The sequence below is a fragment of the Phalacrocorax carbo genome, chromosome 4 (assembly GCF_963921805.1).
Source record: "Phalacrocorax carbo chromosome 4, bPhaCar2.1, whole genome shotgun sequence".
NCBI lineage: Eukaryota > Metazoa > Chordata > Aves > Suliformes > Phalacrocoracidae > Phalacrocorax > Phalacrocorax carbo.
In genome coordinates, this window is record NC_087516.1 from 66,020,724 (window position 1) to 66,045,610 (window position 24,887).

General features: G+C 40.0%; 1 protein-coding gene across 8 annotated transcripts in view; it reads right to left on the reverse strand.

Moving 5' to 3' along the window:
- ZNF827 (zinc finger protein 827) overlaps positions 1–24,887 on the reverse strand; it is a 107,243-nt gene that overhangs the window by 10,968 nt on the left and 71,388 nt on the right. For all 8 annotated transcript variants that reach the window (XR_010372752.1, XR_010372751.1, XR_010372749.1 and 5 more), the window contains exons 8-10: positions 21,249–21,352; positions 2,486–2,623; positions 810–981 (exon numbers count right to left, since the gene is read on the reverse strand). Coding sequence is in view for 3 of the 8 variants with exons in the window: in XM_064450276.1 (XP_064306346.1) it covers positions 810–981; positions 2,486–2,623; positions 21,249–21,352 (414 nt within the window). In the remaining 5 variants the exon portion in view is untranslated. The remainder of the gene's footprint in view (positions 1–809; positions 982–2,485; positions 2,624–21,248; positions 21,353–24,887) is intronic.

Genomic DNA, 24,887 nt, shown 5'->3' on the forward strand with positions numbered 1-24,887 from the left:
GGCCATTAACATTTAAAACAAGCCAAAAATGTTTTAAAAGGCATATACTCTAGGGCACTGTTTTGCTTTCCCAGGGGGGTGCACTAGATAATCTAATCCAGCAGGTCTCATTTATTTCTAACTTCTATGATTTTGTAATTAAATCTGCGCTTGGCACTTTGACCAAGAGTACGAGTGATTTGGTAATCTGCTTGGCCACCAGAGCGCATATCACCATTTGCAGAGCGCGCAACAGCGCATGCAACAAGGAGAACGTCCAAATATCCATTTTATCTGGGCAATTCCTTTCAATTTTTCAGGCGAATTCTCCTAAAGGTTTTCTTTCTTTCATCACATGGTCACTGAATGTATATACCTCTAGCAAATGGAGAAAATCTGTATATCGATAGAACAATTCTTATTACGCTTTACTGTTTGATTTGGCTGAAAACAATGGAGCTGTCCGAGGCAACTAGAAGCACAGCGCTTTACATTTGCAGTGAATCTGCGTACACGATGGGATGTTTCCAAACACAAAACTTAAATGAACACTGCATAAAAAGTTAAAGAGGCTTCTAAGCGCCCGCCTGCTGCACAAATCCGTTTAAACCAAACCCCACAGTCTTTCCCGGTGGCTAGCCAAGTCAAACAGCGTGAGGCAGCCAGCTGGGTTTTGCTGCTTAGCCTAAGTCAGAAACAGGCAAGACAAATACTTTCATCGCAGTTCCACCCTGCAACACCAGAAGGGTGGCCCTGGAGCGCGTCCTTAGCAGGCAGATAAGACATTCAGATTCCAGCGTCTGGTGCACAGCCCTTGTCTGGGTCCTCACCTGTAGTAATAAGGGTGCTTCTTTCCATCGCTGCCTTCAGAAGTGACAGCGCTGACAATGTCCTCAGTGTCTGTACTCACCAGCTTCACAGAATGGACGGTCAGGTGCTGGTTCAGATTAGCACGGCACTTAGCAGCGTAGGGGCACAAGTGGCATTTGTATTTTCTCTCTTCTGAAAAAGAAACAGAAAACCTTAAACGTATCCTTCATTTTGAAGGAAGCTATGTTTGAAGCTGCCAGCAACCAAGTATGCATTCCTTTGGGTTTCTCCAAGAGGCTTGCAGAATGAGGCACTCTGGAAGCTCAACATTTTGGAAACTTATAGGAGCTCACAGCAACTACTCAGAAAAAAAACCCTAATTTGGAGGTAGTTTAGGGCTAGTTTTTTGAACTTGCTCTACCATTTGTAGTCAGATAATATAAACCTTTATAAACTGGAAAACTGGGGCAACTGCTGCTCTGAGAGCTGCAGCAGAGCCAGTAGAGAAACAGGTCAAGAATCTACAACTACTTCCTTTACCTAGCATCTTTTATTTGATTTGATTTGGGTCCAGTTATTCTTGAGGTTGCCCATGTGATCACTTGCAGAGGGTTGGTGGTTGATGACTTTTTATTAAAATCCGAGGGTGGGGAAGAAAGGGAATGCTGTATCATTAGGCCAGTTCTAAACACTGACCAAAAAAACATCACTCAAAGAATAGTTGGAGAAATTAAACAAATTCATCATGAGTTTCTGATGCTTCACAACTTAAACGATTCAAAATAAAATAATTTTTATTTTAAATTAAACATTTCCAAATCCTGGCAGCACATTTTTTGTACATGCCAGGCTTTGTTTTGCGAAGCGTTGATTAAGACAACCAAACATGACAACCTTTCCCTTTGAGGAGCTGCTGCTCTGAATTTGAAATATAATGCTACAAGTGTTAGGGGAAAGGCATTCAATAGAGCAGCTTAGGACTAAGAAAACCCCACAATGCCACAGAACAGGGCATTTCAACCTGTTCAGCATGGCTCCACTAGATGGTACAACATATGCTGGCATTGTACCAACAACATTTTTCAGCACCGCATCAGAAATTCTTGCTTTCAAGTCTCATGTTGTGCAGTGCACCTCAGCAGGCTGACAAGGTGCGTCTTCTGTATAAAAATCCTGTTAGTCTCGGTTGATTTGAAGATGATTCACTAAGAAAGTTGGTATGGGGTAGCCCCTGTTCCTCTTGGAAGAACTGGATGATGAGAGGAAAGATGAATGACAGATATTAAATCCTTTCAGTTTCACCAAGGCCAAATCTTTTGTTGTTCAGTGACATTTAAAAAGCTCATTGGGTGAATGTAAGAAAGGCTGTGCCTTCTCTTCAGAGCCCCGTAACAGTCTTGGATAACCAGTTGGTATCTACAGGCTGGTCTACTGGAACCTGGACAAACTTGAATGTACACATTTTGTAAAGATAAATTACAAGCAGGCTGTAAAGAAATGAAATGCCAGTTAACTCCCCGAACACCACTCTGACATTCTGTCCTGTTTCTGCGCTTGGCTCTGCTCTAAGTGCAAGGAGCTGAGGATGGCTCACACACTCTTCTGCTTACCTTCTTCCCCCTCCACTTAAACAGACCATGACGAACACACAGATTTCCTCAGTGCTGTAACAACCAACCACAAAGTATCGGCTTACCTGTGTGCAGCGAGAGATGCCGGGACAGAGTCTGCTGTCGGCCAAACACTTTTCCACACACGTCACAGGGAAAGAGCTGGTCGTTAAATTTCCAAGATGGCAATCCGTTTCCCACCTCCAGCCCCAGCTTTTCTGTTTCTATGCCAAAAAACACATAAACAGAAAGTCGTATATTAAGAACTCTGAAGACTTGCAGATTTCATTCAGTAGAGTCCTGTAGGTGTCATACAAAATGCAACACCTCAGCTGCGTGCTGTGTAATCTGGCACATGAGTTCATGTAAGAAGGAAACTCCCAATGATGGAGGGGAAATTAAGCTTTCATACAGCACCTTTCATACGCGCTGTAAAGCAGAACATTTAATCGAAGTGTTCTAGACATAGCCAAAGAGTTAAACCAGATTATGTAAAGGAAAAAGTCAAGAGAGAGCAGGGCAAAACATTAACCTCTAATTCTGGTTTTGTGGAGAGACCACTCCTTTGGCTTTTTCAATCACCCACATTTGCCTGGTGCATGAAGAAGGCCTGGTCTGAGATGGTACTTTATTTTATGCTGGATTATTGTTCATGGCTGAAGGAAGATTTCCAAACCTGTTCTGTTCTACTGACGCAGGAATTTTTGCTACATGAGCAGTCTTACATTGAAGGAGAACAGAAGATTGCACAGACAAACTTTAAACCAAGAGGACGCAACACACCAATAAGGGGGTGGCACCCAGGGTAAGCTCTACCCAGCACCTGCTGTCCTTAGGCATCAAAATCCCCAGCAGCTTAGTGCCACCCATTGAAAAACTGAGATCCAGAGCAAGCCATTATCTTTTAAGAAGTGTTTTTAATTGTTTCAGAACCAGAGAGAATCTGCCATACAAAAAGAAAACTCCACACAGCATAAAACACAGACACGAAGGCACTCTGTAAGGAAGTATAGAGAAAAGGACTGGGAATGAGGAAGAGGAAAAAAAGGTACACAGTGCTTCAAGAAGTTAAAAGCGTGGCCAGTTTTGATCTGGACAGAAGGGAGCAGAGAGGTGATGGAGACTGGGGATAGCAGTGATACTACTTTGCTCAATAAGAGAAACAGTATCAGCGAGCCTTGTGTAAAGAAATATTCTCTGCAAGGGTCCTGTTGCCTGAGGAGAAGCGACCGCTGTTGTAAAACCGCAAGGGTACTCAGCAGCTTTCCAAATACAACAGCCAGTGGCGAGGAGGCTTGGTTTAAGACTTCGTTCTGGTAAAAGACCTTCTATTTACACTGGAATGAAAGATGCAACATGCAGAGCACCTTTCTCTAAACCAACACCGCCTGTGGGATTGCTGCCCAGAACTAGCTCCGCCAGCGCACACGTGCATGCCGTGACGGAGGAATACCATTTGGCTGGGATTTTCAAGTAAACAGGGGGAGAGGAGCTGAGGACAGGAGTACAAAAATATCTTATGGAATGTAAGTTACTATTGTGGAGGTTGGCACAAACCAGCAAAATCTTCATCCGATGAAGCACCGAGGAATAAACACCCCCCCTTGTACAGGCAACTCCTCACCGACAGTCACCTACCACTGCAAATTTGACTGCCATGTCTGAAAGAGTCTCCCCTTCACAGAAAGGTGTCCAGATGGCTCCAACTGTGGTTTAGGCAAAGAGCTGTCAAATACTGTAGTTAATTTAAGCAATAATAAAAACAATGCCTCATTTGGGATGGGGATTCCACACAGCAATCTCAGCAAGTTTAGGGACAGTCATACTTGCCAGCCCCTTTTCAGCTGTTGTTACTTTCTCCCGTGACCCTGTAATATGTACAGTATTCAGCACAGCAGAGGAATTATGAGGCACCTCTGAGTGCTACCACCCAACAATGCATTTTTCTTAAAAGAATTTCTCATTAGAGAACAAGTTCTGCCTATTCAAAATAGTATTGTGAAATGAAAAGGAACCCCCCACCATCCCCTAAAGGCTGTAAGTGACCCATAACCTCCAAGAACTTCAATAAAGAATTATTCTTTTTGTTACTATCTTTGAGTTCAAAACAATGGAAAAATCTGACTCTGTACCAATGCTACAGATATTTGAGCAGAGCTTTTTGAGTACATAATCAAAACAGTGCTTCAAAAGAGGACTATGGTAATAATTATAAGAGAAGGTCGCAAGGGCATAGGTTGCTTCAATATGGTCACAACAAAAATGAATTAATTGGGACACATACCAAACAAGCAGGCTCAATTAAGTAAATAAGTCTCTTAACAATTCACTCCAGCATTAGTCATCAGCCCTCTTTTATCTCATGAGAAGAAGAAATATATTATCCTCTTCCCTATGGTGGATTTATAGCTATCACTTCTGGGAAGCTCATGGGAAGCTGGAAAAATACCAGCTTTCTGATGATCTTGAGCTGGTAAAAGCTAGTCCCTTGCAAAGCAGCTCCATATTTTTCACTGAGGTAAAAGAGGATACTCTAGGTGTTGTGAAAGTATTTCTATTTACTTTAAAGATTTACTCCTGGAGTCCTAACTACAGTGCTTCTTTCTTCTCTTTTGAATTAATCTTCTCTCTGTAGCAAAGAGCTTTTTTCTATTCAGGAAGCTTCTTAGCTTGCTCATGGCAAACCAGAGCTGGTCTCTGCTGCAGCAGGAGCCTCAGCCCTTGGTGGAAGATTTCTCAGCTCCAAAGCAAACCACCTACTTCCACCCACCTTACCCTCTGGGCAGCTTTGTCTGCAGCCTGGAAACTGGAGTTCTGTGCCCATACAGTGGTCCAGAAATCTTCCCAGAACACGCCCAGCAGCTGACCTCGCCAGTGACCTGAAGAATCAGGTGCGTCAACATCCACATTCAGTCCTTGGGCTCTGTCTCTGCTTAATGCTGGGGAATGGTGTTTTCTGCGAAGCGAGTACACGTCCAGTGACTCTGAGACCACAATACTGGTTTGTGCACAGCGTTCTCTGTGTATCCCAAAGCACTCTACCAAGACAGTCAGCATTGTTATCCTTTAAGAATACCTTACACAGTGGCCAGGAAGAAGGTGGACTGAGACCAAGTAATGTCAAATTATAAATCACTGTTGTGAGAGATGTCCCAGAGAAATCCATCTTTCACCGTGACATCCCTATACTAAAAAGAAGGACAAAAAAAAAAAGGCGGGGGGGAAGGACTTGATATAATATTTCTGCTTTAAATTAATAGTCTACAGCAAATTCCAAAACTTCTACGTTAGAAAAGCATATGTGACAAAACAATACTGAAATTAAGTAATAAACTGCATTTCTGTATGGGTTTTAAAACAAAATATGGTTCGTAAAATAGAAGGCCTCCAAGTTCTCCAGTACATCATTAGAAAGTAATAGAAAGAATAAGACTCAGTGTATTACAGGCTAGTAGTAAAATGATTTTGAAAGCGTTTTGTGTAGAAGTGTTAAGAGCTAAAAATTTTACATAAAGGTAGAACTTAATTCTCAATGAAATTGAGCGGAATACATCTTCATGGACACCCCTCCTGCCCTTCTGTGTCACCTGGTATCATTTCCCTGCCAATTCCAAGCCAACTTCCTAATGAGTAGCTGTGTAAAGCCGATCACCCAAGATAGGGTTGGAAACTGCCAGGACTGTCACCATCTGTATCTTCCCTGAGGTGAGGATATGGTGAACATCAACTGCAGAAATATTACTCTGTCCCTCCTCTTGACCCTCCAAATGGATTAATTTCTGGCAATCAAAGCCCAGTAGCTTGACAGAGTTACTATTTACCCCTTTCCTAAGCTGTTGAGCATAATTCTGAACAGGTATGTATTTTCAGTTTTCACATTTAGTGATTAATTCTTTTTCTCTTATCCTCAGACTGGTAATATCAATATGGAGAGCGCATTAACCGCCCCTTCTGAAAAGCCTTTAGCCTGACTTTTGTCAAGAAGTGCTGAGAGAGGATGCCATATCTGGTCAAAGCTTTAACTGAAGAAGAGAACAGAGTGTGACCTGAATACATGAGTAACTGTCTAGAGCCACCAAATCAGCCTTGTGACTGCTAGTAGCTGTCATGCACAAAAAGTTCCCCAGGGGCTGGGTCTAGACTCTGATACGTGGTACTTTGATTACTCCCTTTTCTTTAGCTTACGTATTTTTCCAATTACTGCTTCACAGTGTTTTATGCTACATTGTTTTTAATCTGTTGTTCAATGCCATGCCTACCTTTATATCTTTATACAAATAACTGAAAGAAGGAAACCACTGTTTAACTGAAAAAGACAAAGCTAAAAAAAACCCAAATAAAAATATCCTGAAGTGTCATTCAAAGAAGATAAATTAACGTTTATAACCTTTGCTGGTTTACTGTCTGCTTTCATGTCCTATAACTCACTTAAACAGCTGCTTCTCTGTTTCATCTTCACACCTCCATAGACCTTAGAAGCAACAAAATCCACAAGGGCAGATCCTTATGGTCACATGGAATCCTACAGATATAAATTAAATAGATTGTCCTTTGCAATAAGTATTCCTTGAAGAGGTGGAAGTGAGAGGTGCTGATGAGCCTTAACAAGGAAGGTCAAAATTTATTATCTCTCCATTCTTCTGGAGCTGTATGTCATATTTATACTTTGGGTTATTCAGACAGTTTGACACCACACAGATGGTCAAGAAGAAATCAGGTAAATAATTTTGAAAATGAACATAAATCCTGTGAAGGGAATAAATAGAGTGTGGTGGTTAGACTATTTTCAGTCAATCCTGCTTGCAAGCCAAATGTGATGAAAAAAAACAAGTTAGGTGGCTAGAGGATCTGGTGACCAAATAGCCACCCAGGTGAGGCTGAGAGAGATGGCCAAACTCAGAACAGGAGGTGAATGGGAAAAGGTAGATGATAGCTGATACAGAAAAAAGAGAAAAGGAAGTGTACAGTACCGCTGTCCTCATACTCCAGGGGATAAAACTTGAAGCAAAGAACATGAGATGCAGAAGGAAGCTCCCATGGGAGAGTACATCTCAAAAAATCCACCAAACTAGAAAATGAATAAGCTGACTGAGAAACAGTGCTGGAGAATGCAATCAGGTTTCTTTGAGCTCATGGCAAGAGGATGAACACTACCAGTAATGCACATGTCCCATAGCAAGGCACCTCACTTTGCTCTGAAAGACTTAGGACATGAAACAGTCATCAGATAACTTTTGGTTACCACCAGCCTGAAGTGGATGGCTGCTAGCCTGTCCTTTGCAATCTTTCAAGTACCTCACGCTTACTCAAAGGTACCTACACTGTAAGCAACTCTATATGAACGTCACAGAAGCTTGTTCCGTTTGTAAGGTTATTTCTATTTTGTGTGTCTAAAAGACAAAAAGTTCAAGAAATTATTTATTCAGGAACAAGGTATTCAGGTCAGGCAATCATGCAAACACTGCTTTAAAAACATTTATTTGGTCAAAGAAATTTCCTTTCCTTTTTCTCTCTGCATTCTTCTATGTTATAATGTCTTCCTACTCTCTGCAGTGTCCCATCATCAACGATGCATTTTATTGCTTTGGAGCCTTCCACTTACATGTTCATCTATCACCTCTGGCAAGCACACTGTATTTAAAAATTGAGAACTCCTTTTGTGAAACATGTAATTAAGGCTCTGCTGCAAGCTTGTTTGCTGAAAGCCAGCAAAAGGCTCACAAGCTCAAAAATATGTTGATTATATGAAATTGCAGTGCTGCAAATACTATATATCTTACTGTCTTCCCAACTTACTTGCACAAAAGTTTTATTTGTAGCAGCAGAATTCTTATTTCTAGTAAGTTGGTTAAAATAAATGGTGGAATCCTGTGAGATACCGTAGTTCCCAAGTAAGATATGTCTTGTGACTTATCTAAGGTTTGTGTGATCCTGAGTGATCTTCCAGTCTTCGTTTGTCACCACCAGCATCTCAGCAACCTGTCTGGTCTTATTTTAGGATATGTCTTTTACTGTGAGCAGACTCATCCAATATTAGCTGGAGATACGCAAATGCTTTTTTGGCATAAAAATCTTCTATGTTCCCCACAAAAATAAAAAGAATTAAGAAAACTTTTTTTTTTCTTTAAAACTCAAGCTTCAGCTGAAATTGCAAGCTGGTCTGCCTGACCTCTTTGTGGTGATTTTATTAATGCCTTTTTGTAGCTATTAAAAGCAGTCGGTGCTGACCCCTCTAATACCAAGTTGGGGGCATCTGTTCAGACAAACCCAGTTCCCCTTGTGGTGTTGTGGGCCGGCCAGAGGTGAGCTGGCACTAGCCTGGGAGCCATCTAGCACCAGCAGCAGAGCCCTGTGCCCAAGCTAGCATGTTCGAAGCATGAACAAAGGAAGGGTCTGTGTAGCCATGCTTTAAGTCACAACGTGCAATGGGTATGAGACATTATTTGCAGGGATTTGATAATACTCTAATAATAAAAATAAAAATTAACACAAAACAGTTGTTCAAATAAAAGAACCCTGGTTCCATTTGTGAGGGGAGCATGTCCTTTGTGTTTCGTAAGTCCAGAAAAGCTGCACATAATCAGACAGCCTGAATGACAGAACAACTGCACAGAGGAAGCAGAGAGAATCTTGCTAAACTCTACCAACTAATGCTCTTATTTTTTTTCTCAAATGCTTTTTGCAACTATCTAACATTACTACGGAGTATGGTAAAAAGCAGTAATGTTATGATAATTTAAAATCCTCAATATGGAAGAAAACATCCAAGTGATTTTATGTAAGCGTGGTGCTTAAGTTGCTTTTTCTAAATCAACCACGAGAGTTGGAAATATATCAATAAAGAGCTTGCATGACCCACAAAAAGAACCACTAATATTGTGCACGGAAGTATTCCAAATGCACAATGATAGGCAAGAACACTGGAAAAGGTCACTGACAAGTGATGAAGATGTCGGGGTTTGTGAAAAGAGTCAAACCAAATAAAAGATGAACTTTAAAGATGCCTCCACAGAGGAACATGGGAAAACAGTGAAGCCTACACTTCACTGCTAAGACTGAGCCCATTGCTCAAAAATGGACAGTCAGAAGCAGGGTGAGAAAAACAAAACCTGAGTCAGGGCAAAGACAAGGTAGGGACTCACTGACTTCAAACTACAAGGCCACTCCCCACCTTCTACCTTTGCGTCAAAACTAACACCTATTTTAAGTTCACTTATACAACAGAAGGTAGCTGAGTAAACAGTAAGGCTTATGCTAAGCTTCATCTGCATTTTAAAGCTTCAAGATTTGCTTTTATTGTCTGTGTTACACTCAAAATGTAAGAAACAACCAAGAGGAGAGAAAATCCCCAGTTCAAAACTTAAATCAGCCCATGTAGATTCTGTACAAGGCAGCTGGAGTTGCAGATTTTTAATGAACCCTAAGGCTGCAATAACATTGCAGTCATTTCTTTAAAATTATTTTTGCAACACGTACGCTATAACTTCAAGCTGAGGATAACACTGGGCAACACCCTCTATTCCCCCCAACTTGTATGCTTTAGCATAAAGCATGAACAGAATTGCCTTGGTGGCAACTTCATTCCTCACACAATATGAAAGAACAGAACAATGTAAAATTCCTGACACGTGCAAAGTAAGGCCCTGAGCGGTGAATTTACTGGCCAAAAAAAGAGTAGTTGTGGAAGAGTGTAGCTCACTGCACAGGCTCCAGGAGTCCCTCAACCATACACAGTTACCACAGTGAAGAAGGTCCATTTGGTTTCATGACTATAGATGAAGTAATGCAATATGGCCCAGATGGACACTGTTGGGTTTTTTTTTTTCCACTGAGGGAATCGAGACATTGCAACGAAGGGATAGAAAGCACCAACAAATCCGCTGCCCCAAAAGTGTTTTTCAAAAGCTTACCTGATCATTGCTGGCCAAGGGAACCATCAGTCCTTTCAGTAGCAAAGAGCTCCATCATCAGAACTTTACTTTTTTCGCTTGTTTAGAAATAATAGCTGTTGTAAATAAAGTTAGTCTGCATCTATTGTCAGAGAAAAATCTGATAAGGTGTTCTCTGTTATCTTTGCAAAATATATTTTATTTCAATATAAGGCTAGAATATCCTCCTGAAAACACCTTAATGATAACTTTCATATGTGCCATAATGATTTTACATAAGCTCTCTCTAACTCACTCCCAAGCAGGTGGCCCTCACATGTAGCTCAGCCATTTACACTGCTTATAACATTTATTTTGGGTGCTACAACATTGAGTCCATATGAACTTAGGAAAGCATAATTTGCTCCTGTTGTTATTTTTGAACAACAATTAATTAGTTTCCATAATGCCAATAGGTTTCTATCCTTTTAATTTCTTTCCTACAATTCTGCTTAAGACACGCTTCCTAAGAAACCCTTTTAAAAAAACAACAAAAAAAATCACTCAGCGACATTTGTGCACGTTTAGGACTATTACGGTATATGTACAAATTTTCCTTTTTTTCATTTGTTTTTGTCACTGCGCCAATTTCTACTTGCAATTCCACCTGAAATAGGAGCCTTTTTTTCATAGAGAGAAGGTAATAACACATCTAGGGCACTTTGCAGAGGCTAACGCTCCCCATCCAGAATTCAGATACAAATACAGACAAATTGGTCTTCAGACTACGTTTTTCTTTTCAGCCTTCTGCGTTCTTTTCAGTGAAGCAAAAGCTGCTGTTCTAGAGAAACTGTAAGCTGGTGATCCCCCTCAGTGGGGGAATGCAAAATGAAGCCCCACATGCAGCCCGAGTCCCTCTTCCAAGCCGACTGAATTAACACAAGAGAGTCAAAATGAAATGAAAGGAAGTGAACGTTCAGCCAGATCCACCTTTCATGTTTCAGCAAGCTGCCAGGGAAAAGGCACGACCCTTCACAGTACGTGGTTCCTGCTGTAGAAGAAAACGTTCTTACTGCTATTATTGCAGATTCCCCGAGTGATAAGCAGTGAATCTGCCACTTCCTTGAAGCCCTTAACTCACTCTTTAAGAGATTTACCTGTCTCCCTGCTCTTTCTCTTGTCACAGGCATATGCATCTACCTGCAAACCATCCTCTCCTTCCTTCTGCACTACTCTCCCACCTGCCTTCTGCTTGGGTTGCATTTGCAGGGCACCAGTCCGCACCACGACTGCCCCAAACCCAGCTAAGACACCCAGCAACAAGTAGGGCAAATTTGTACCCTCACTGAAATCATACTGTAGAAGAAAAACTTCTCATCTTTGCTTAGATTATTTTTAAACAAAGGAGTTTTAAAATATATATATAGCTGTCCAAATAGCCTGATAAATTTTACATTTAATTTACTCTTAGGCTGACAAATATTGTAGAAGACAATGTCATACAAGATAAGATAGGTGAGGACTGGAGAGTCCCAAGGTAACTCTAAAAAGAAACGTCAGGAATGATGTGTTCCAATTCCTTTTGCAGAGTGAGAAAAGTAATTTTAAAACCTGTCTTTCTATTCCATGTTGAGCTTGTATTTGGAAAAGTTTCATATTCAGGAAACAGCCTGACTCAATGCCGATGTTCACTTTTACAAAAGATTCCAATATTATGAAAGACAAAGGATATGAAACTATAGATGGCTTTGAATAAGATGCGGAGTCTAAGACACAGCATGCCGAGCATTTATAAACAAAAAGTCCTCATCTATCAAGTCTTTTTCAAGGGGTTATTTAATTGCCATTATAGCTGTGCTTCTGAATTTATATCACAAAACTAGAGCTGGAAGGGACCTCAGGAGGCCATCTTGTCTCTCCCTCGCCAGAGGCACACCGGCCACACACCAAGCATACCCGTCGATTCCAACAGGTGCTTATCTAACTTATTTTTTTAAAAACCCTCCTGTGACAGAGATTCCACAGCCTCCTATGACAGTTGTGCCAGTGCAAAACCAGCCCGCTATTAGAAAGTTTTACTTGGTGTTTAACTTAAATCTCCTCTGCCATCATTTAAGCCTGTTATTCTGCTCACATGAACATAGGCAAGGTTTATTTTTTTTTCTCTTAAAGCTGTCGTTTTTCATATTTGAATACCATTATCATGGCTCCCCTCTTTCCTTCTCCAGACTAAATAAACACAAATTCTTCAACTTTATGCACAGCTAATGTTTTCTAAACCTCTGACCGCTGCCATACTTCTTGGATTACAGAGCCCAGAATTGAATTCAGGGCTCCAGCTGTAGAGTAGAATTACCACATGTGCCTTACAGACTACATTCCTGACATCTCAGCTGGATGTTTGCCTTCTCTGCAATGTGTACTGTCAGCTTTACATACAGCGTCTGACCAAGACTAATCCAGATTCCTCCCTTAAGTTGCACTGCCTGGGCATTCATCCCTCCCCTTTATTTGCAGCACTTGTCATTCCCCCAGGCACAGAATTTTGTCCTCACTGAATTGGCTACTATCTTCCAGACTGTTTCTTCAATTCCTCAAGATAAGACTGAACTCCAGTTCTGTCCTCTGAAATCCTTATGGCACCTCGACGCATGGTGTCACCAGGACATTTAATAAACACACTTTCTCTTCCATCATCCACGACATTAATAAAAGGACTGATTAATACCAGAGCAAGCACAGACCCTTGCAGAACTGTAGATGGTCCCTGGTGTTTGACAGCTACACTTAACCACTTCATTATAGTTGTACCTACTCCTGGTTTCCCTGCTACTATGAACACATTGTGGGAGGCAGCGCCAAAATCCTCACTCGACTCAAGAGGTCAAGTTTCTTTAAGGACCCGGCAACAACTATTGTTAGGCTTCTTTCCATGCAAATCTCCCAGTCAGTTACAGTTGTCCTTCCTGAAGCCAACTGCTCTTACTTTGCTGTCTTCCCTCCTTCTTTTCCCAAAAACACATTCTGTCACTTCATGGTTGTTCTTCACCAAGTTGCCTTCTGTCACCCGCATCAAAACACAGGTCCCAAGAACTTGCCAGACAGCCTTGTGTCGTCCTGAATTCACTTGCCAGCAGAAGACAAGGTAGGCAAAACCCCACATTTCTCATTCTGTACTTCAGAGGATCATAGCTGCTCAGGAAGCCGTTCTTAAATCTGACCTCCACTTGTGTTACAAATTTATTTAAAAATATAGATAGCAACAATTACTTTTTTAAAAAGTCACTCGCGGTTGAACAACTACTAGAGACTCAGAAAACATATATATAAAAAAAATTATAACAGATGACAAAACCTACCCTGTTTGAAAGGGTAAAAAACCCAATTGCTAAGTTTTATTTTTCCATGTGGGATGAAACAGTTACCTTTGGCCATTTTGCTTTATATTTGAAGTTGGTGATATTTCTTAAAAGCTTTTAGTTTGCTGGGTTTAATGAACAGGGTCTAGTTTGGGTTTATTCTGAATTAAACCAGGAGGTATTTGTCCTGAGTGAAATTACTTTGTTCTTCTGTCATGGTAAATGTAAGGTTGGTCCTGCTTTAGGAGGAACAAACGTAAAAGGGAAATGAAATAAAAATAAATATTTTTGCCAATATGAGAAGATTGCACAGTATTAGGGGGAAAAGTTACCCTGTAAAAAGGCAGCCCATAATAAAACAAGGATCACAAATTTTCATAGAGATATCAAGCACCTCTCAAGACAGCCATTAGACATGGACACGAATGTGTATCTTTGTTTGCCTATTTTAATTAACACATTTCATCTTGAAGGTCCTGTAAATAACTGGTGAAATAATTAGTGCAGTGACTTCACAAGGAGAAGAAGTGAACTCTACGCCCATAACAATTCATGCAAAGTCCTGCTATTTAGCACGTGTTGTATCGACAGAGGGACTGGCCAATTCACCAGGAGTTTCATGTGTTCCTCAGAAGGATCTGATCATATTCCCCTTAGTTGCTGTGGGAATGGCCAATAAATACTGATCACTGAGAAAAATTAAAACACGTACAGCTATGCTCATGCTGCACACTTCACTTGTCCTATTTTAGCCAAAGAACTCACCGTGCATGTTTGAGCAAGAGGCCATTTGCTGATTTGAAATGGTCTGTTCTGCATAATAACATTTGCAGTTCTGAAAGGGGCTTTGATAGTTATGAAGACTGTGTGGCTGCTCAAGACACAGTCGCTATTACCTTACCACAGATCTGCAACACACATGCACTAGATGGAAACCTGTTTGGCAGCAGACCCAGAAAAAACTGCAAGGGAAATGTAAGGCTGTAATCAGTTGCAGCCGTGTTGGTTATGATCCCATTAAATGATCCAGAAATTTGGAACCCTCTGCTCGATGACTGTAGTGCAGAGCGGTTGTCAAGGCAGCTGGGTGCATAGCGAAAGAAGGCTGCACCAAGGCAGATGATCATGGGAATCCGAAGAGAGGATGCAATAGATAAAAAACATGCTAGAGCCAGAACCACTGTCACACAGTTTAGCACTGAATTATTTTGAACAAATTTCGCCAAGTCTGTCTTGCTTTGGAGAACGATGCCAAGCACAGCCCACTTCTATAGCAGTACAACTATCTCACCTTCCTAGAATCACTTTCCACAACTTGCCAGCTATCTGTCTCTTGCTATCAGACTTCAGAGAGCAACCGTGGTGGCTGACAGTCCGTAGCCTTCTAGAGAGTGCAAAGACAGAGAATGTACACCAGTCAATGCATACCCAAAAGACATTCTTTTTGTGTGAAGAATGAAAGTAAAATTGTTCTAATTAACTCCATGGGTACATAGCTGGGAAGCTATACAAGGGCAATTTAAATGCCAGCTTTTCATCACTGATCACTTCAGCAGAAGTCCTCTGGGCTTGTGCGTTTCGCAGTCCTCTAAGGCCTCAGGACATTTTCCAGGGTGACAGAAGTTCCAACAGTCCCCTACACAGAAATCAAACCCTCAAGGTGTCCCTTCATTTCTGCAGTGCGGTTACAGTGGTCTCAGGGACAACGTAAGGTAAGTTAAAAGTAGGAAGTCTGGCAGCAGGCTAAAAGACACCAGGAAGGAAAGCTGTCACTGGCAACTCGTGAAGAAATGGAAACTATAGTCAGATTCACTCTAAACTCTTATTCAATTTATTAAAGTCCTGACTTTCTTAACTACCCTAGAGATGACCTAAAATTCAGAGCTGGTTGCTGTAGGTGACTGCAGAATTTTAGTTTGCTGCAGAGCACAGGAGACCCGAATCAAGCACAAATACTACCAGAAAATAGTATATATGAACGAGAATGTCTGCAGGTTGGACCAAGAGAGTTCTCGCTATCTACTGTCTATATGCTTTAAGTCACACAAAATTACAACAGTATGAGGTATATTGACCTTAAAGTGTCTTTAAAAAGGGCTTAGGAAGGAAGACACATGCAAAATACTTCATACTAAAGAATGTGGTATCTGTGCAACATGAACAGCTTGATTATTTATCACGTTCAAGTTAAAACTCTAAACCCTCAGGAGGTATTTTTCAACTACAGTCACAGAAGAAAGTAAACAAGATTAAGTGTGCTCACAGCCACTTTAATCTCACAAGAATGCTGAAATTTCACATGGCCGAAAGATGTGGCCTTGCCTTCACCCTGCTCACATCCCAACGTTCCCACAAACTATTAAAAAAAAAAAAAAAAAGAGGAGATTAGTTCACACCTTCCCCTGGTCTGGCTTACAAAGTGGCCACACAAATGTTAGTACTGCTGTGTTGGAGAATGTGCAAAGATGAGGCCCGGGGAGCAGGCAGGTTTTCCTCTTTCCCCTTTAAGTCTATTAAAGTTACAGTGGAATTACTGCTTTAGAGAAAAGAAGTAGGAAGAGGATGTGAGGAGAAACACGTACATCTCCTGAATAGCCCTGTAGTCCCAAACATGCATGAATCTTTGTTACACTTATTACTTTAGTTCAATAAACATGAATATGGGCTAATGCCACTAATTACATCATCAATAAAAATACAACTGACAGTACAACAAAATCAAAAATATTTACACTATATTTCCAATTTTCTACTAAACTAAGTATCATACTACTGATTCAATACTGGCTTCTGGACATTTCTGAGGAGGAAGCATGGCCTATCTGTCATCTTACAGGTCAGTAAAGAATGTGGAGACACTGTGGACAGAAGAGGCTCTAATGCATTTTCAAAAAGGTACTTGAGGTCAGAAGCTTTATTGGCTTTATTTTATTGAAATAAATAACACCAGTAAATTTAGCTGTGGCACCAATGACAAAATTTAAAAGGCCAGGGCTATCGTGGACTACAACACCCCAAAACCTACACCCTCCAGTTCCAAAAGTCTATTTTAGCCATGTGAAATTCACTTACCAAATCAAAATTACAGTTTTGCAAGAAGCTGTAAATTTTCACAAAAAGATTAATTTTTTTAAAATTTAATCTTCTACAGATGAGACACTTTCAATATTTGGCACTGCCAATGTAAATGAAGAATACCAGGTCCTTGGTGAATAGGAGAGAAAATAATGACATATTATTATACTACACACAGATATACAAGGAGAAAAAATACTCCCAAAAACCCATGGCTGGTGTCTTCGCCAATATTAATGAACTGACTGGAAAAGGAATAGTGAATATCACTCATCTGGATTTCATGAAGGCAGGTTTGATTTACAGAATGAGCCAGTGAGATAGTGGAAAACTATTAAAACACATTAAAGATTGGCTAAGGGTCAGGAACACCAGCATAAGATCAAGTTTTTAATTTATCTAGCGATCTGGACTAACTATATAGTCTGACATAAAACTAAACTCTGTTCTGTCAAAAGAAAAGTCACATAAAGCAGAAGATAAAAATGCCCTTTTAAAGCGACTGTTTGAAATGAAAATTTTCATTTCTTCTCCTTAACTTTTGCTAGGCCAAAAAAGGTCATTTTGCTTTTCTTATAGGGGAAAGCTGAAATTATTGAATTTCTTTGGGTTTGAGCAAAGAGTGTTTGATTGATGTGGACATTAATACTGTTTTATTTTATTTCGATTTTTGAGTCAAAAATGAGCTTATTTGGATGGTAATAGTAATACAGAAAAATGTAACTACAACCAACTTTGTATGGTTATTAACATACAAATTACCTTTAAAAGGAAGGGAAGTAGTTCCCCAAATCTATCCAATACTTTTGAACTATGTACTTCAGGTAACTACTTCCTTCCTTTCTCAGAACATTAAGAATTCGCCACAGGTTGTCAGGGAGTTACCATGACTTCTGCGGGGCTGTTGAGTTCCCTTCTGACAGCTGTTGGAGATTTCATTGGCATTTCCTTGGGTACCAGACTTAAAAGCTGCTGCATGAAAATCACTTCTCCTGCCTGTGATACTGTTGCAGATCAGGATTACTTCACCTTTATTTCAGGCCAAATCCATTTCTATTTCATTATTTATTTAGCATTTTTTTTTCCTCCAGTAAATGCCCTGATCAGTGCATTGCTTTCACACATCCTTTAATAAGTCTTTCCTAATTATTTCATACTCCTTGGGGATCTTATATACTCAATGCCCTACAAAGAGCGCTCTTCCTCTTAAATACCTGATCTTGCAATTTTATTATAAACTGGCTACGAAGAAAAGTGGTTTGCACTGAGGAAGCCATTAAGCTGAAGTCTCAAGGACTGAACTTTGGACCAATCATACTTGAAAAGCCTCTTTAATAGCCTTCAACACAAAAAAACCCCAGCACTGCATTAATGAAAGCAGTATCATCAATATACAGAAATTTCAGAGTATTAAATAATCTTAAGAGCTGGAGTAACAAGTGAAACAATTCAGATTACAGGTCATATGCCTAGAAAGTAGAAAAAAGAATTTCTGTTGAATGCTGAAATCATCAGCTGAAATTGAAAAGGAAAAGAAAAACATGTTACCATTTGATTAGCAAATGAACTGAGAGTCATCGGCAAGTTATAGTTACAAAGACTTCCTGATATACATATAGAAGGTTGGTAAGACCTGTAAAATAGCATATAGAGTTTTGACTACTCATGTTTGCAGAAATTAATTTCCCTAAACAAAGGCAGAAAAAGGCTATGATGTTGGTCAGGAAATAGAAACCCCATCATACTGAAAGAGACTAAAAGATGTTGGCGAGCTTACTTTTCCAAAATGAAGATAGGATTAGGGGGATGTAAGATGGCACATCAGATGGTGAACATCACAAGGGGGAAGAATGATCAGAGTTGAAGGACAGTGCTGGTGAAAGAACAAAAGTAGAACTTGCAGTGAATAAATTCAGGTGGAAAAGAGAGTGGTCCCAGCCCTTCAAAGGGGTGAGCTTCTGAAACAGCGCCCTCATACAAACAATAAGGATGACAGGTTTAAGACGGATCTTGATAATAAATGAAATTACATAATATTGTTACCTTTTATAGAAAAGAATTGAATTTGACACATGAGATATCTTTACTGTTCTACGTTCCTGTCACTTTTCCCAATTCCTCTGTAGCTAGGGTGCCAAGAAGTCTGCAGGCAGAAAGTTGGCAGAAGGCTGGAGATACTACCGCCTGTATTGGTGCTCTCTTGGAAAAAAAGCACTATGTACATGGGGTTCCACCAAGGCCACCCAGACCAACTGGCAGTGAAGGCTTCCTCAAGCCACCCTGCCCACCTGAGTCAAGCTTGGTCGCAGAGAGCCAGCACAGAGCAGCAGCTCAGACCCCACACTTGCTCATGAGCCTCTGCTAGCTGTGGTGACAGTGGCATAGAGTTGCATTTTTGGATATGGGCACTGCTTGATGAATACTCTTGGCCATTAGGAGTTAATCTGCTTGGATTTTAGCTGACGGCTTGAAAGTGACACTGGACTGGGAATTTCCCGTATTATTCTTATGCTGTTCTTTCTACTTCTTACTATCCTGTTTCAGGAAAGAAGTAACCCAAAACCAATCTCTCATGAAGGCATACACACCATTTATCCATGGGACAACGCATACACATTTCCACACCATTTTCTGTTACATCCTGTTGGCCTTTACAGTGGTTGTTACTGTTCCTTTATGCTGCTCTCTACAGGGATAAAGTTTCTCTGAGCTACCCATAGCACTACATAGACTATGTCTTCTTGCAAGGCTGAAACTAGTAGGAAATCTACCTGTGGGTATTCTGCTATTCTTTTACATGGATATCACAACTGTAACTGATTACAAATTTAAATCACGTTCCTGGTGCTACTGTGAAGTTTCATTTCAGGTCCAAGAATTTACTATGAAGCTGAGAAAAATCAACATATTTGGAATGACAGGATTGTTCCAAAAATAAAAATGAAAGATAAAATGGCATTTTTGATTTTCAGTATACATGCTGCTATTACATATTAGAGTCTTACAATCACAAAGCAATATATATTATAATACACAGCTCTATTGAGGCAATACTTATATTCCATAAGGCAGAATATGGGACAGCAAAAACATACAAAACCCAGTTCCTCAGAAGCCATTTTAATCACTCCAGGATGTCCTAACCAACTAGATCCTTTATATCTTTTAAGCAGAAGATTAAACATGTCACCAAAACCCATCCACAGTTTAGTGGCCTCATTTAAAATGAAGACTTACAGAGAATTAAAATTCTTATACATTCATCTTAGGATGATGTAAGAGCACTGCTGCTAGAGGCCATGTCCTCTGAGGTACCAAGCACTGCCTGAGGAGACTAAGAGTTCTCATCTTTCATCTGCGTATATGAATATTCCATGTTACGCCAAGGTCAAAAGCCAGGATTGAAGTGCTAACCTGGTTTACATTTTAATACTTAAAAGCACCACACCTGATCCTGTCCTCCTTGCCCCGAGATACAAAATCCACTACTTCCTTGGAAAAGCACAGCTGAGGCTAGCCTGAAGACCCCTGTCTTTATGCTACAATTTTTCTTCTTCTTCCTGCTCTGCATATTTACCCTTAGACAACACCTAGCTCTTAACCTCATCTGCCACTTCACAAGCTGTCAAAGCTGTTCAAGCATTAAAAAAAATGAAGGGTCTGTTAAGTTGTAAATTAAATGACAGTCTATATCTGAAAATTAGCAGTAACGTGCCCAAAACTTTATTGATTGCTAAGAAAAGGTGAGTAACCCTGCCTACGGCTAGCTGTGTAATTACTGACCTTTAGAACCCAAAAGCTATTAATTTAAGAACAGATAGCAGTGAACTAGCAAACGAGTTATTTTGCAACAGGACAGTAAAGGCACATATCAAGTTTTTTCATATGTTCAGTGCCACCTTGTCTAGTGTTGTTACATGCCTATGTTTTCCATTTTAATGCAGAATATAACCCAAGCTACATCTGGACATAAAATGCCTGTCAACTAGTTCAGAAGATCAGTGGGAAGGTACCCACAGATACTGAGGCCTTTCAGTATGTTTTAAGAACTCCACATCCTTCCAAAAAGGTTTCTAAATTACTGTTAAAGGCAGGAAAATTGTATTGCCAAGCTCTGCCACTCTGATATATGCACTGCAAACATTTAATCTACAAACTGTGAGAGCTGGAGATGGAAATGGCCAGTAACAGGAGAATAGCAGACAGTAATCTGACATCAGTATCGTTCATTTACATATGGGAGAGACAAACACATACACACACAAGAAAACCCCACCTCTGTTGACACTGCTGAGTTTAAACTGTTATGGACCCTTGTACAATTCACAGAAATAGTAGTTTAAAGACTCTTAATACAAATGCTTCAGCAGTGTTTAACTTTTTTCCTTTTTCTTCTTAATAATAAGCACTTATTGTGATGAAGAGATAGTTGCCTTTTGACAAAGCAAACTGCATTTCAAGAGCATTGGTCAGGTGGTGGAGTTTACAGTAAGAAAATTTCAAGAAGATATATTAACTGGAAGTAATGTAATAAAAAGGTATCTGACCTGGTGCAGATGTCCTTCCATGAAGAGTAGTTTCATTAGGCAGGAGATCTTTTGAGTTGGAAGTGAAGGGTGATTGTCTAAACGTGTCTTCAGAAAAGAAAGGGCTATAGGAAAAAATGAGATGTCTTTTTGTAAACAAAACAGCAGTTAACAGAAGAAGCAAATACGATTTTGGCCCCAACATCTTAATATTATAACAAATACCGTCTTGTTAAAAGCCCCATTTCATTTACAGAACTCATGCTGAAAGATATACAGACCATGAGGCAAGGTATGGAGAAGAGGCATGCTTTGGAAAATTGCACCTCACAGTGAAAACTGAAGTCCTCCCCAAAGGCTTTTAACTACATTTCAACATCTCAGATTTGCTATGTCACAATACAATATGAATCATTAAAATTAATGTTTCAAAAATTTGTATTCTACTGTCATATCTGAAGAGAGCAATCAGGAAAGGTGGAAAATATTATTATTTAACAATCTGAGGTATACAGTAATCATTTTTAAAACAAAACTTCTCAAATTTCAAGTTAAGATGATGAATAGTTCTCTTTTGACACAGCATTCCGTAAATTAAATTAACTATCTGAGTTTGATTTTTAAAGCAGGAAACAATTCATATAAGCTATCTGAATTGGTTACTTCCCAAAGAGTATTAAGTGCAAAAATTATCACCTACTTGACCCCAAAAAGCATAGCATGCTTTGGTTTTAATTAACAGGCAGTAAAAAGTCGATTCCAATAGTGAATTGGGATTTCTGTCAAAATAATTTGTTTTCTGCTCAATTAAAGTTTATAACAGAAACAAGAATTCCTTGTCTACAGTACAGACAGACATCAGTAAGAGGTACATCAAAAAATTCAAGATGGAAAAGGACAGTCTTTCTTGGAAAACTGTTTTCTAAGTCAGTGTATTCCATCTGCATGCAAACTATCAATTTCTTCTATGCAAAATGAGGATTACATTAAATGTGATATCTCTCATATTGAGAATCCTCTACAGGCTGTTGTACAGTAGATGTTTTAAAGGTACAGAACAGGAGGCCAGCTTATTTCTGCAGCCTGTTCTTATTCAGTAGCAAAACCCAAGAACCTTTTCAGGATAAGGAACATAGTGTGATGAGCATAAAGCGATGCACTGTGAGTAGTCCAGACCCAGAAAGTATGTGCCAGCCGCACCAACCAAGTTGACCCTACCAGATCAGATGTCAATCTAAACAACAGCACTTGCATAAGTTTTCCCTCATACAGTTTTTCTGCAAAGAGTGAACAAGGTGTTGTCCACTGAGTCACTTGTATTCTCAGTCAGATTTCTTCTGCCTTTGGGAAATTTGTCGATAAGTAGTTAACTTGATCATGTAACACTTTTGGCAACCATGTTATTTACTTTCTCATTAAGATTTTGGCCATTACTTATTTTGTGCTGTTCCATACGTGACAGTTAATAGGATATTTTGGTATTTCTACAAAAGTTTGAACATAACCATCAACACAGTCAACATCAGGTTGTGCTGAAAGGTAAGGCATGAAGCTGCCCCAAACCTGAACAGTTCAGTGTGTGCAGATAACTGAACAATGTGTAATAATCAAGAAAACAAGTAATCAGGATAAAGCAAAACAGCTCCAGCCCACATGTGCAAAACTTAACTTTTTCCAAGACTCACACTCCCACTCAGGGGTGACATAATATAAAACACACTGACACTGTATAAAAATACGGCATCATTTATTGCAACATTCCTCTCACTGGTTTAATAATGATTTGAAAGAAAAACACCAAATAAAAAAATTTATTACTGTTGTAACTCTTCAAAATCCTGTAATCCACTCAGGTTTCCATGTTGGCTTGCCTGCATGTGCCTTAGATTCAGCCACTGGAACACTGCTCATTGCTGGTTCTAAGCGAAATGGATGATGCAGAGCTTATCTGTTTGAGGCTAAGCCATATATCATGAGCAGGTTGCTGTTGAAGACTGCATCATGTTGTGACCCAAGGATTTCCCTCTCCGCCATCGGCCTCCAGTGAATTACAGAACCATTCGTGGGTACCTCTTTTCTGCCTTCCTCTAGAATGGCAGCTGAGTCTCTTCAGTGTTGGCCCTATTATTATTTTTATTTCAGCAGATACATCCTCCAATTCCCAGTGCAAAGTATGGAGGGAGGAACTCCTGCTTCATAGTAAGAAACTACATAAATTGTTCTCAATCACTGCGCAAAGTCCCTTCTGATGAAGATCAAACTTTAGGATTTTTTTTTTTTTTCTGGCTGCACTTTTCCAGTTTTATGGCTACACAGTTCTCTAGATGAAAGAAACTTATCTTGGCATCTTACGCTGGCGTACTCACTTCCAGATCATTTGCTTCTCCACTTTCTGTCTTCATATCACAGATGGCAGGCTCTACCATCTCACTCAGCCATTGAACTGTGAGGAATCCTTGCCAGTTTCGGCTGCTTAAGCAAAGTCATATGGAAGTATATGCTCACAAAGTCCAGGAATACTCACAGGAGGAATAGTAACAGATAGGTGACAGTTAGAAATGTTAATATGGAATAAGAGAGCAAAAAGTGCTTGTGTATCCTATCTTGCTGGGCTTTGCTGATTTAAGACTCTCACCAATGACACAGCTTAATCTCTCTGCTCCCCAGCTACTCACAGGTGGACAACACTGACCTCACCTTGGCTCTCTGCAGCTGTCAGCAAACTTCACATAACAATTGTGATTCAAATGCCTTTCTGTCATTACTCCAGAAGTAGGCTGGTAAGCCAAACTGCAACACCACACGTTTTCTTAATGCAGTCTGAGTGCCTCTATCCTCCTCTGGCTGCTCCATCACATTCTATTTTTGAGCTTACCAGTAAAGACTTCCAGCTGTTTGTTTGGTTTTGGGTGGGGTTTTTTTGGCAAGGTCTTTCAAGTCAATCTGTTTGAACTTGCAGGATTTAGTAGACTGACTCACTTCCCCTTAAGACGCTCTTCTCACTCCAGTTTTCTTCTGGTGATAGACAGGTAAGATAAGAAAAGCACTGGGAAGAATTGTATCAGGCCATCAGCATTTCATGCCCTGGTGGGTAGCAGTCATTATCAGGACTTTTCAGTAAAACTCAATGCAAATTTGACAACAGCCAACTGTGCTACCCTCTTAAGCGGGTAGACAGAAGAAGGGGAAGTTATCTTTGAACTGTCCTCAACCTTTCCAGTTTGAATTATCTTTGATAGATCCAAAAGAAGCTCTGGATTCTCACACCAGTCCTGCCGGTAACGTCATGAGACACTGAAATCTATTTTCAACTGACTATTTGTCACCCCCTCCCTGCAATGCACATGGGATAGTTAACAAGTATTTGGACAATATGTGCATTTACCTCCATGTGTATCTCTCAGACTTATGCTTTTTAAGTAGTCACAGCAAGCCTATGCAGGCTGCATATTGCACAAACTCCCAAACTAGCAAACATGGGAAGCATTCACAGCAGCCAGAAGTTAAAAGCTCAATTTAATTATCTTCCAACTTGTAACATCAAAAAGTCCCTAATGTACATTTACTGAGCTGGTCAGTTTATTAAAAACAAATAATTTATTTATTATAGTTGCCATGAATGAATGAGATAGGCCTAGGAAATTAAGAACAACTTATTTT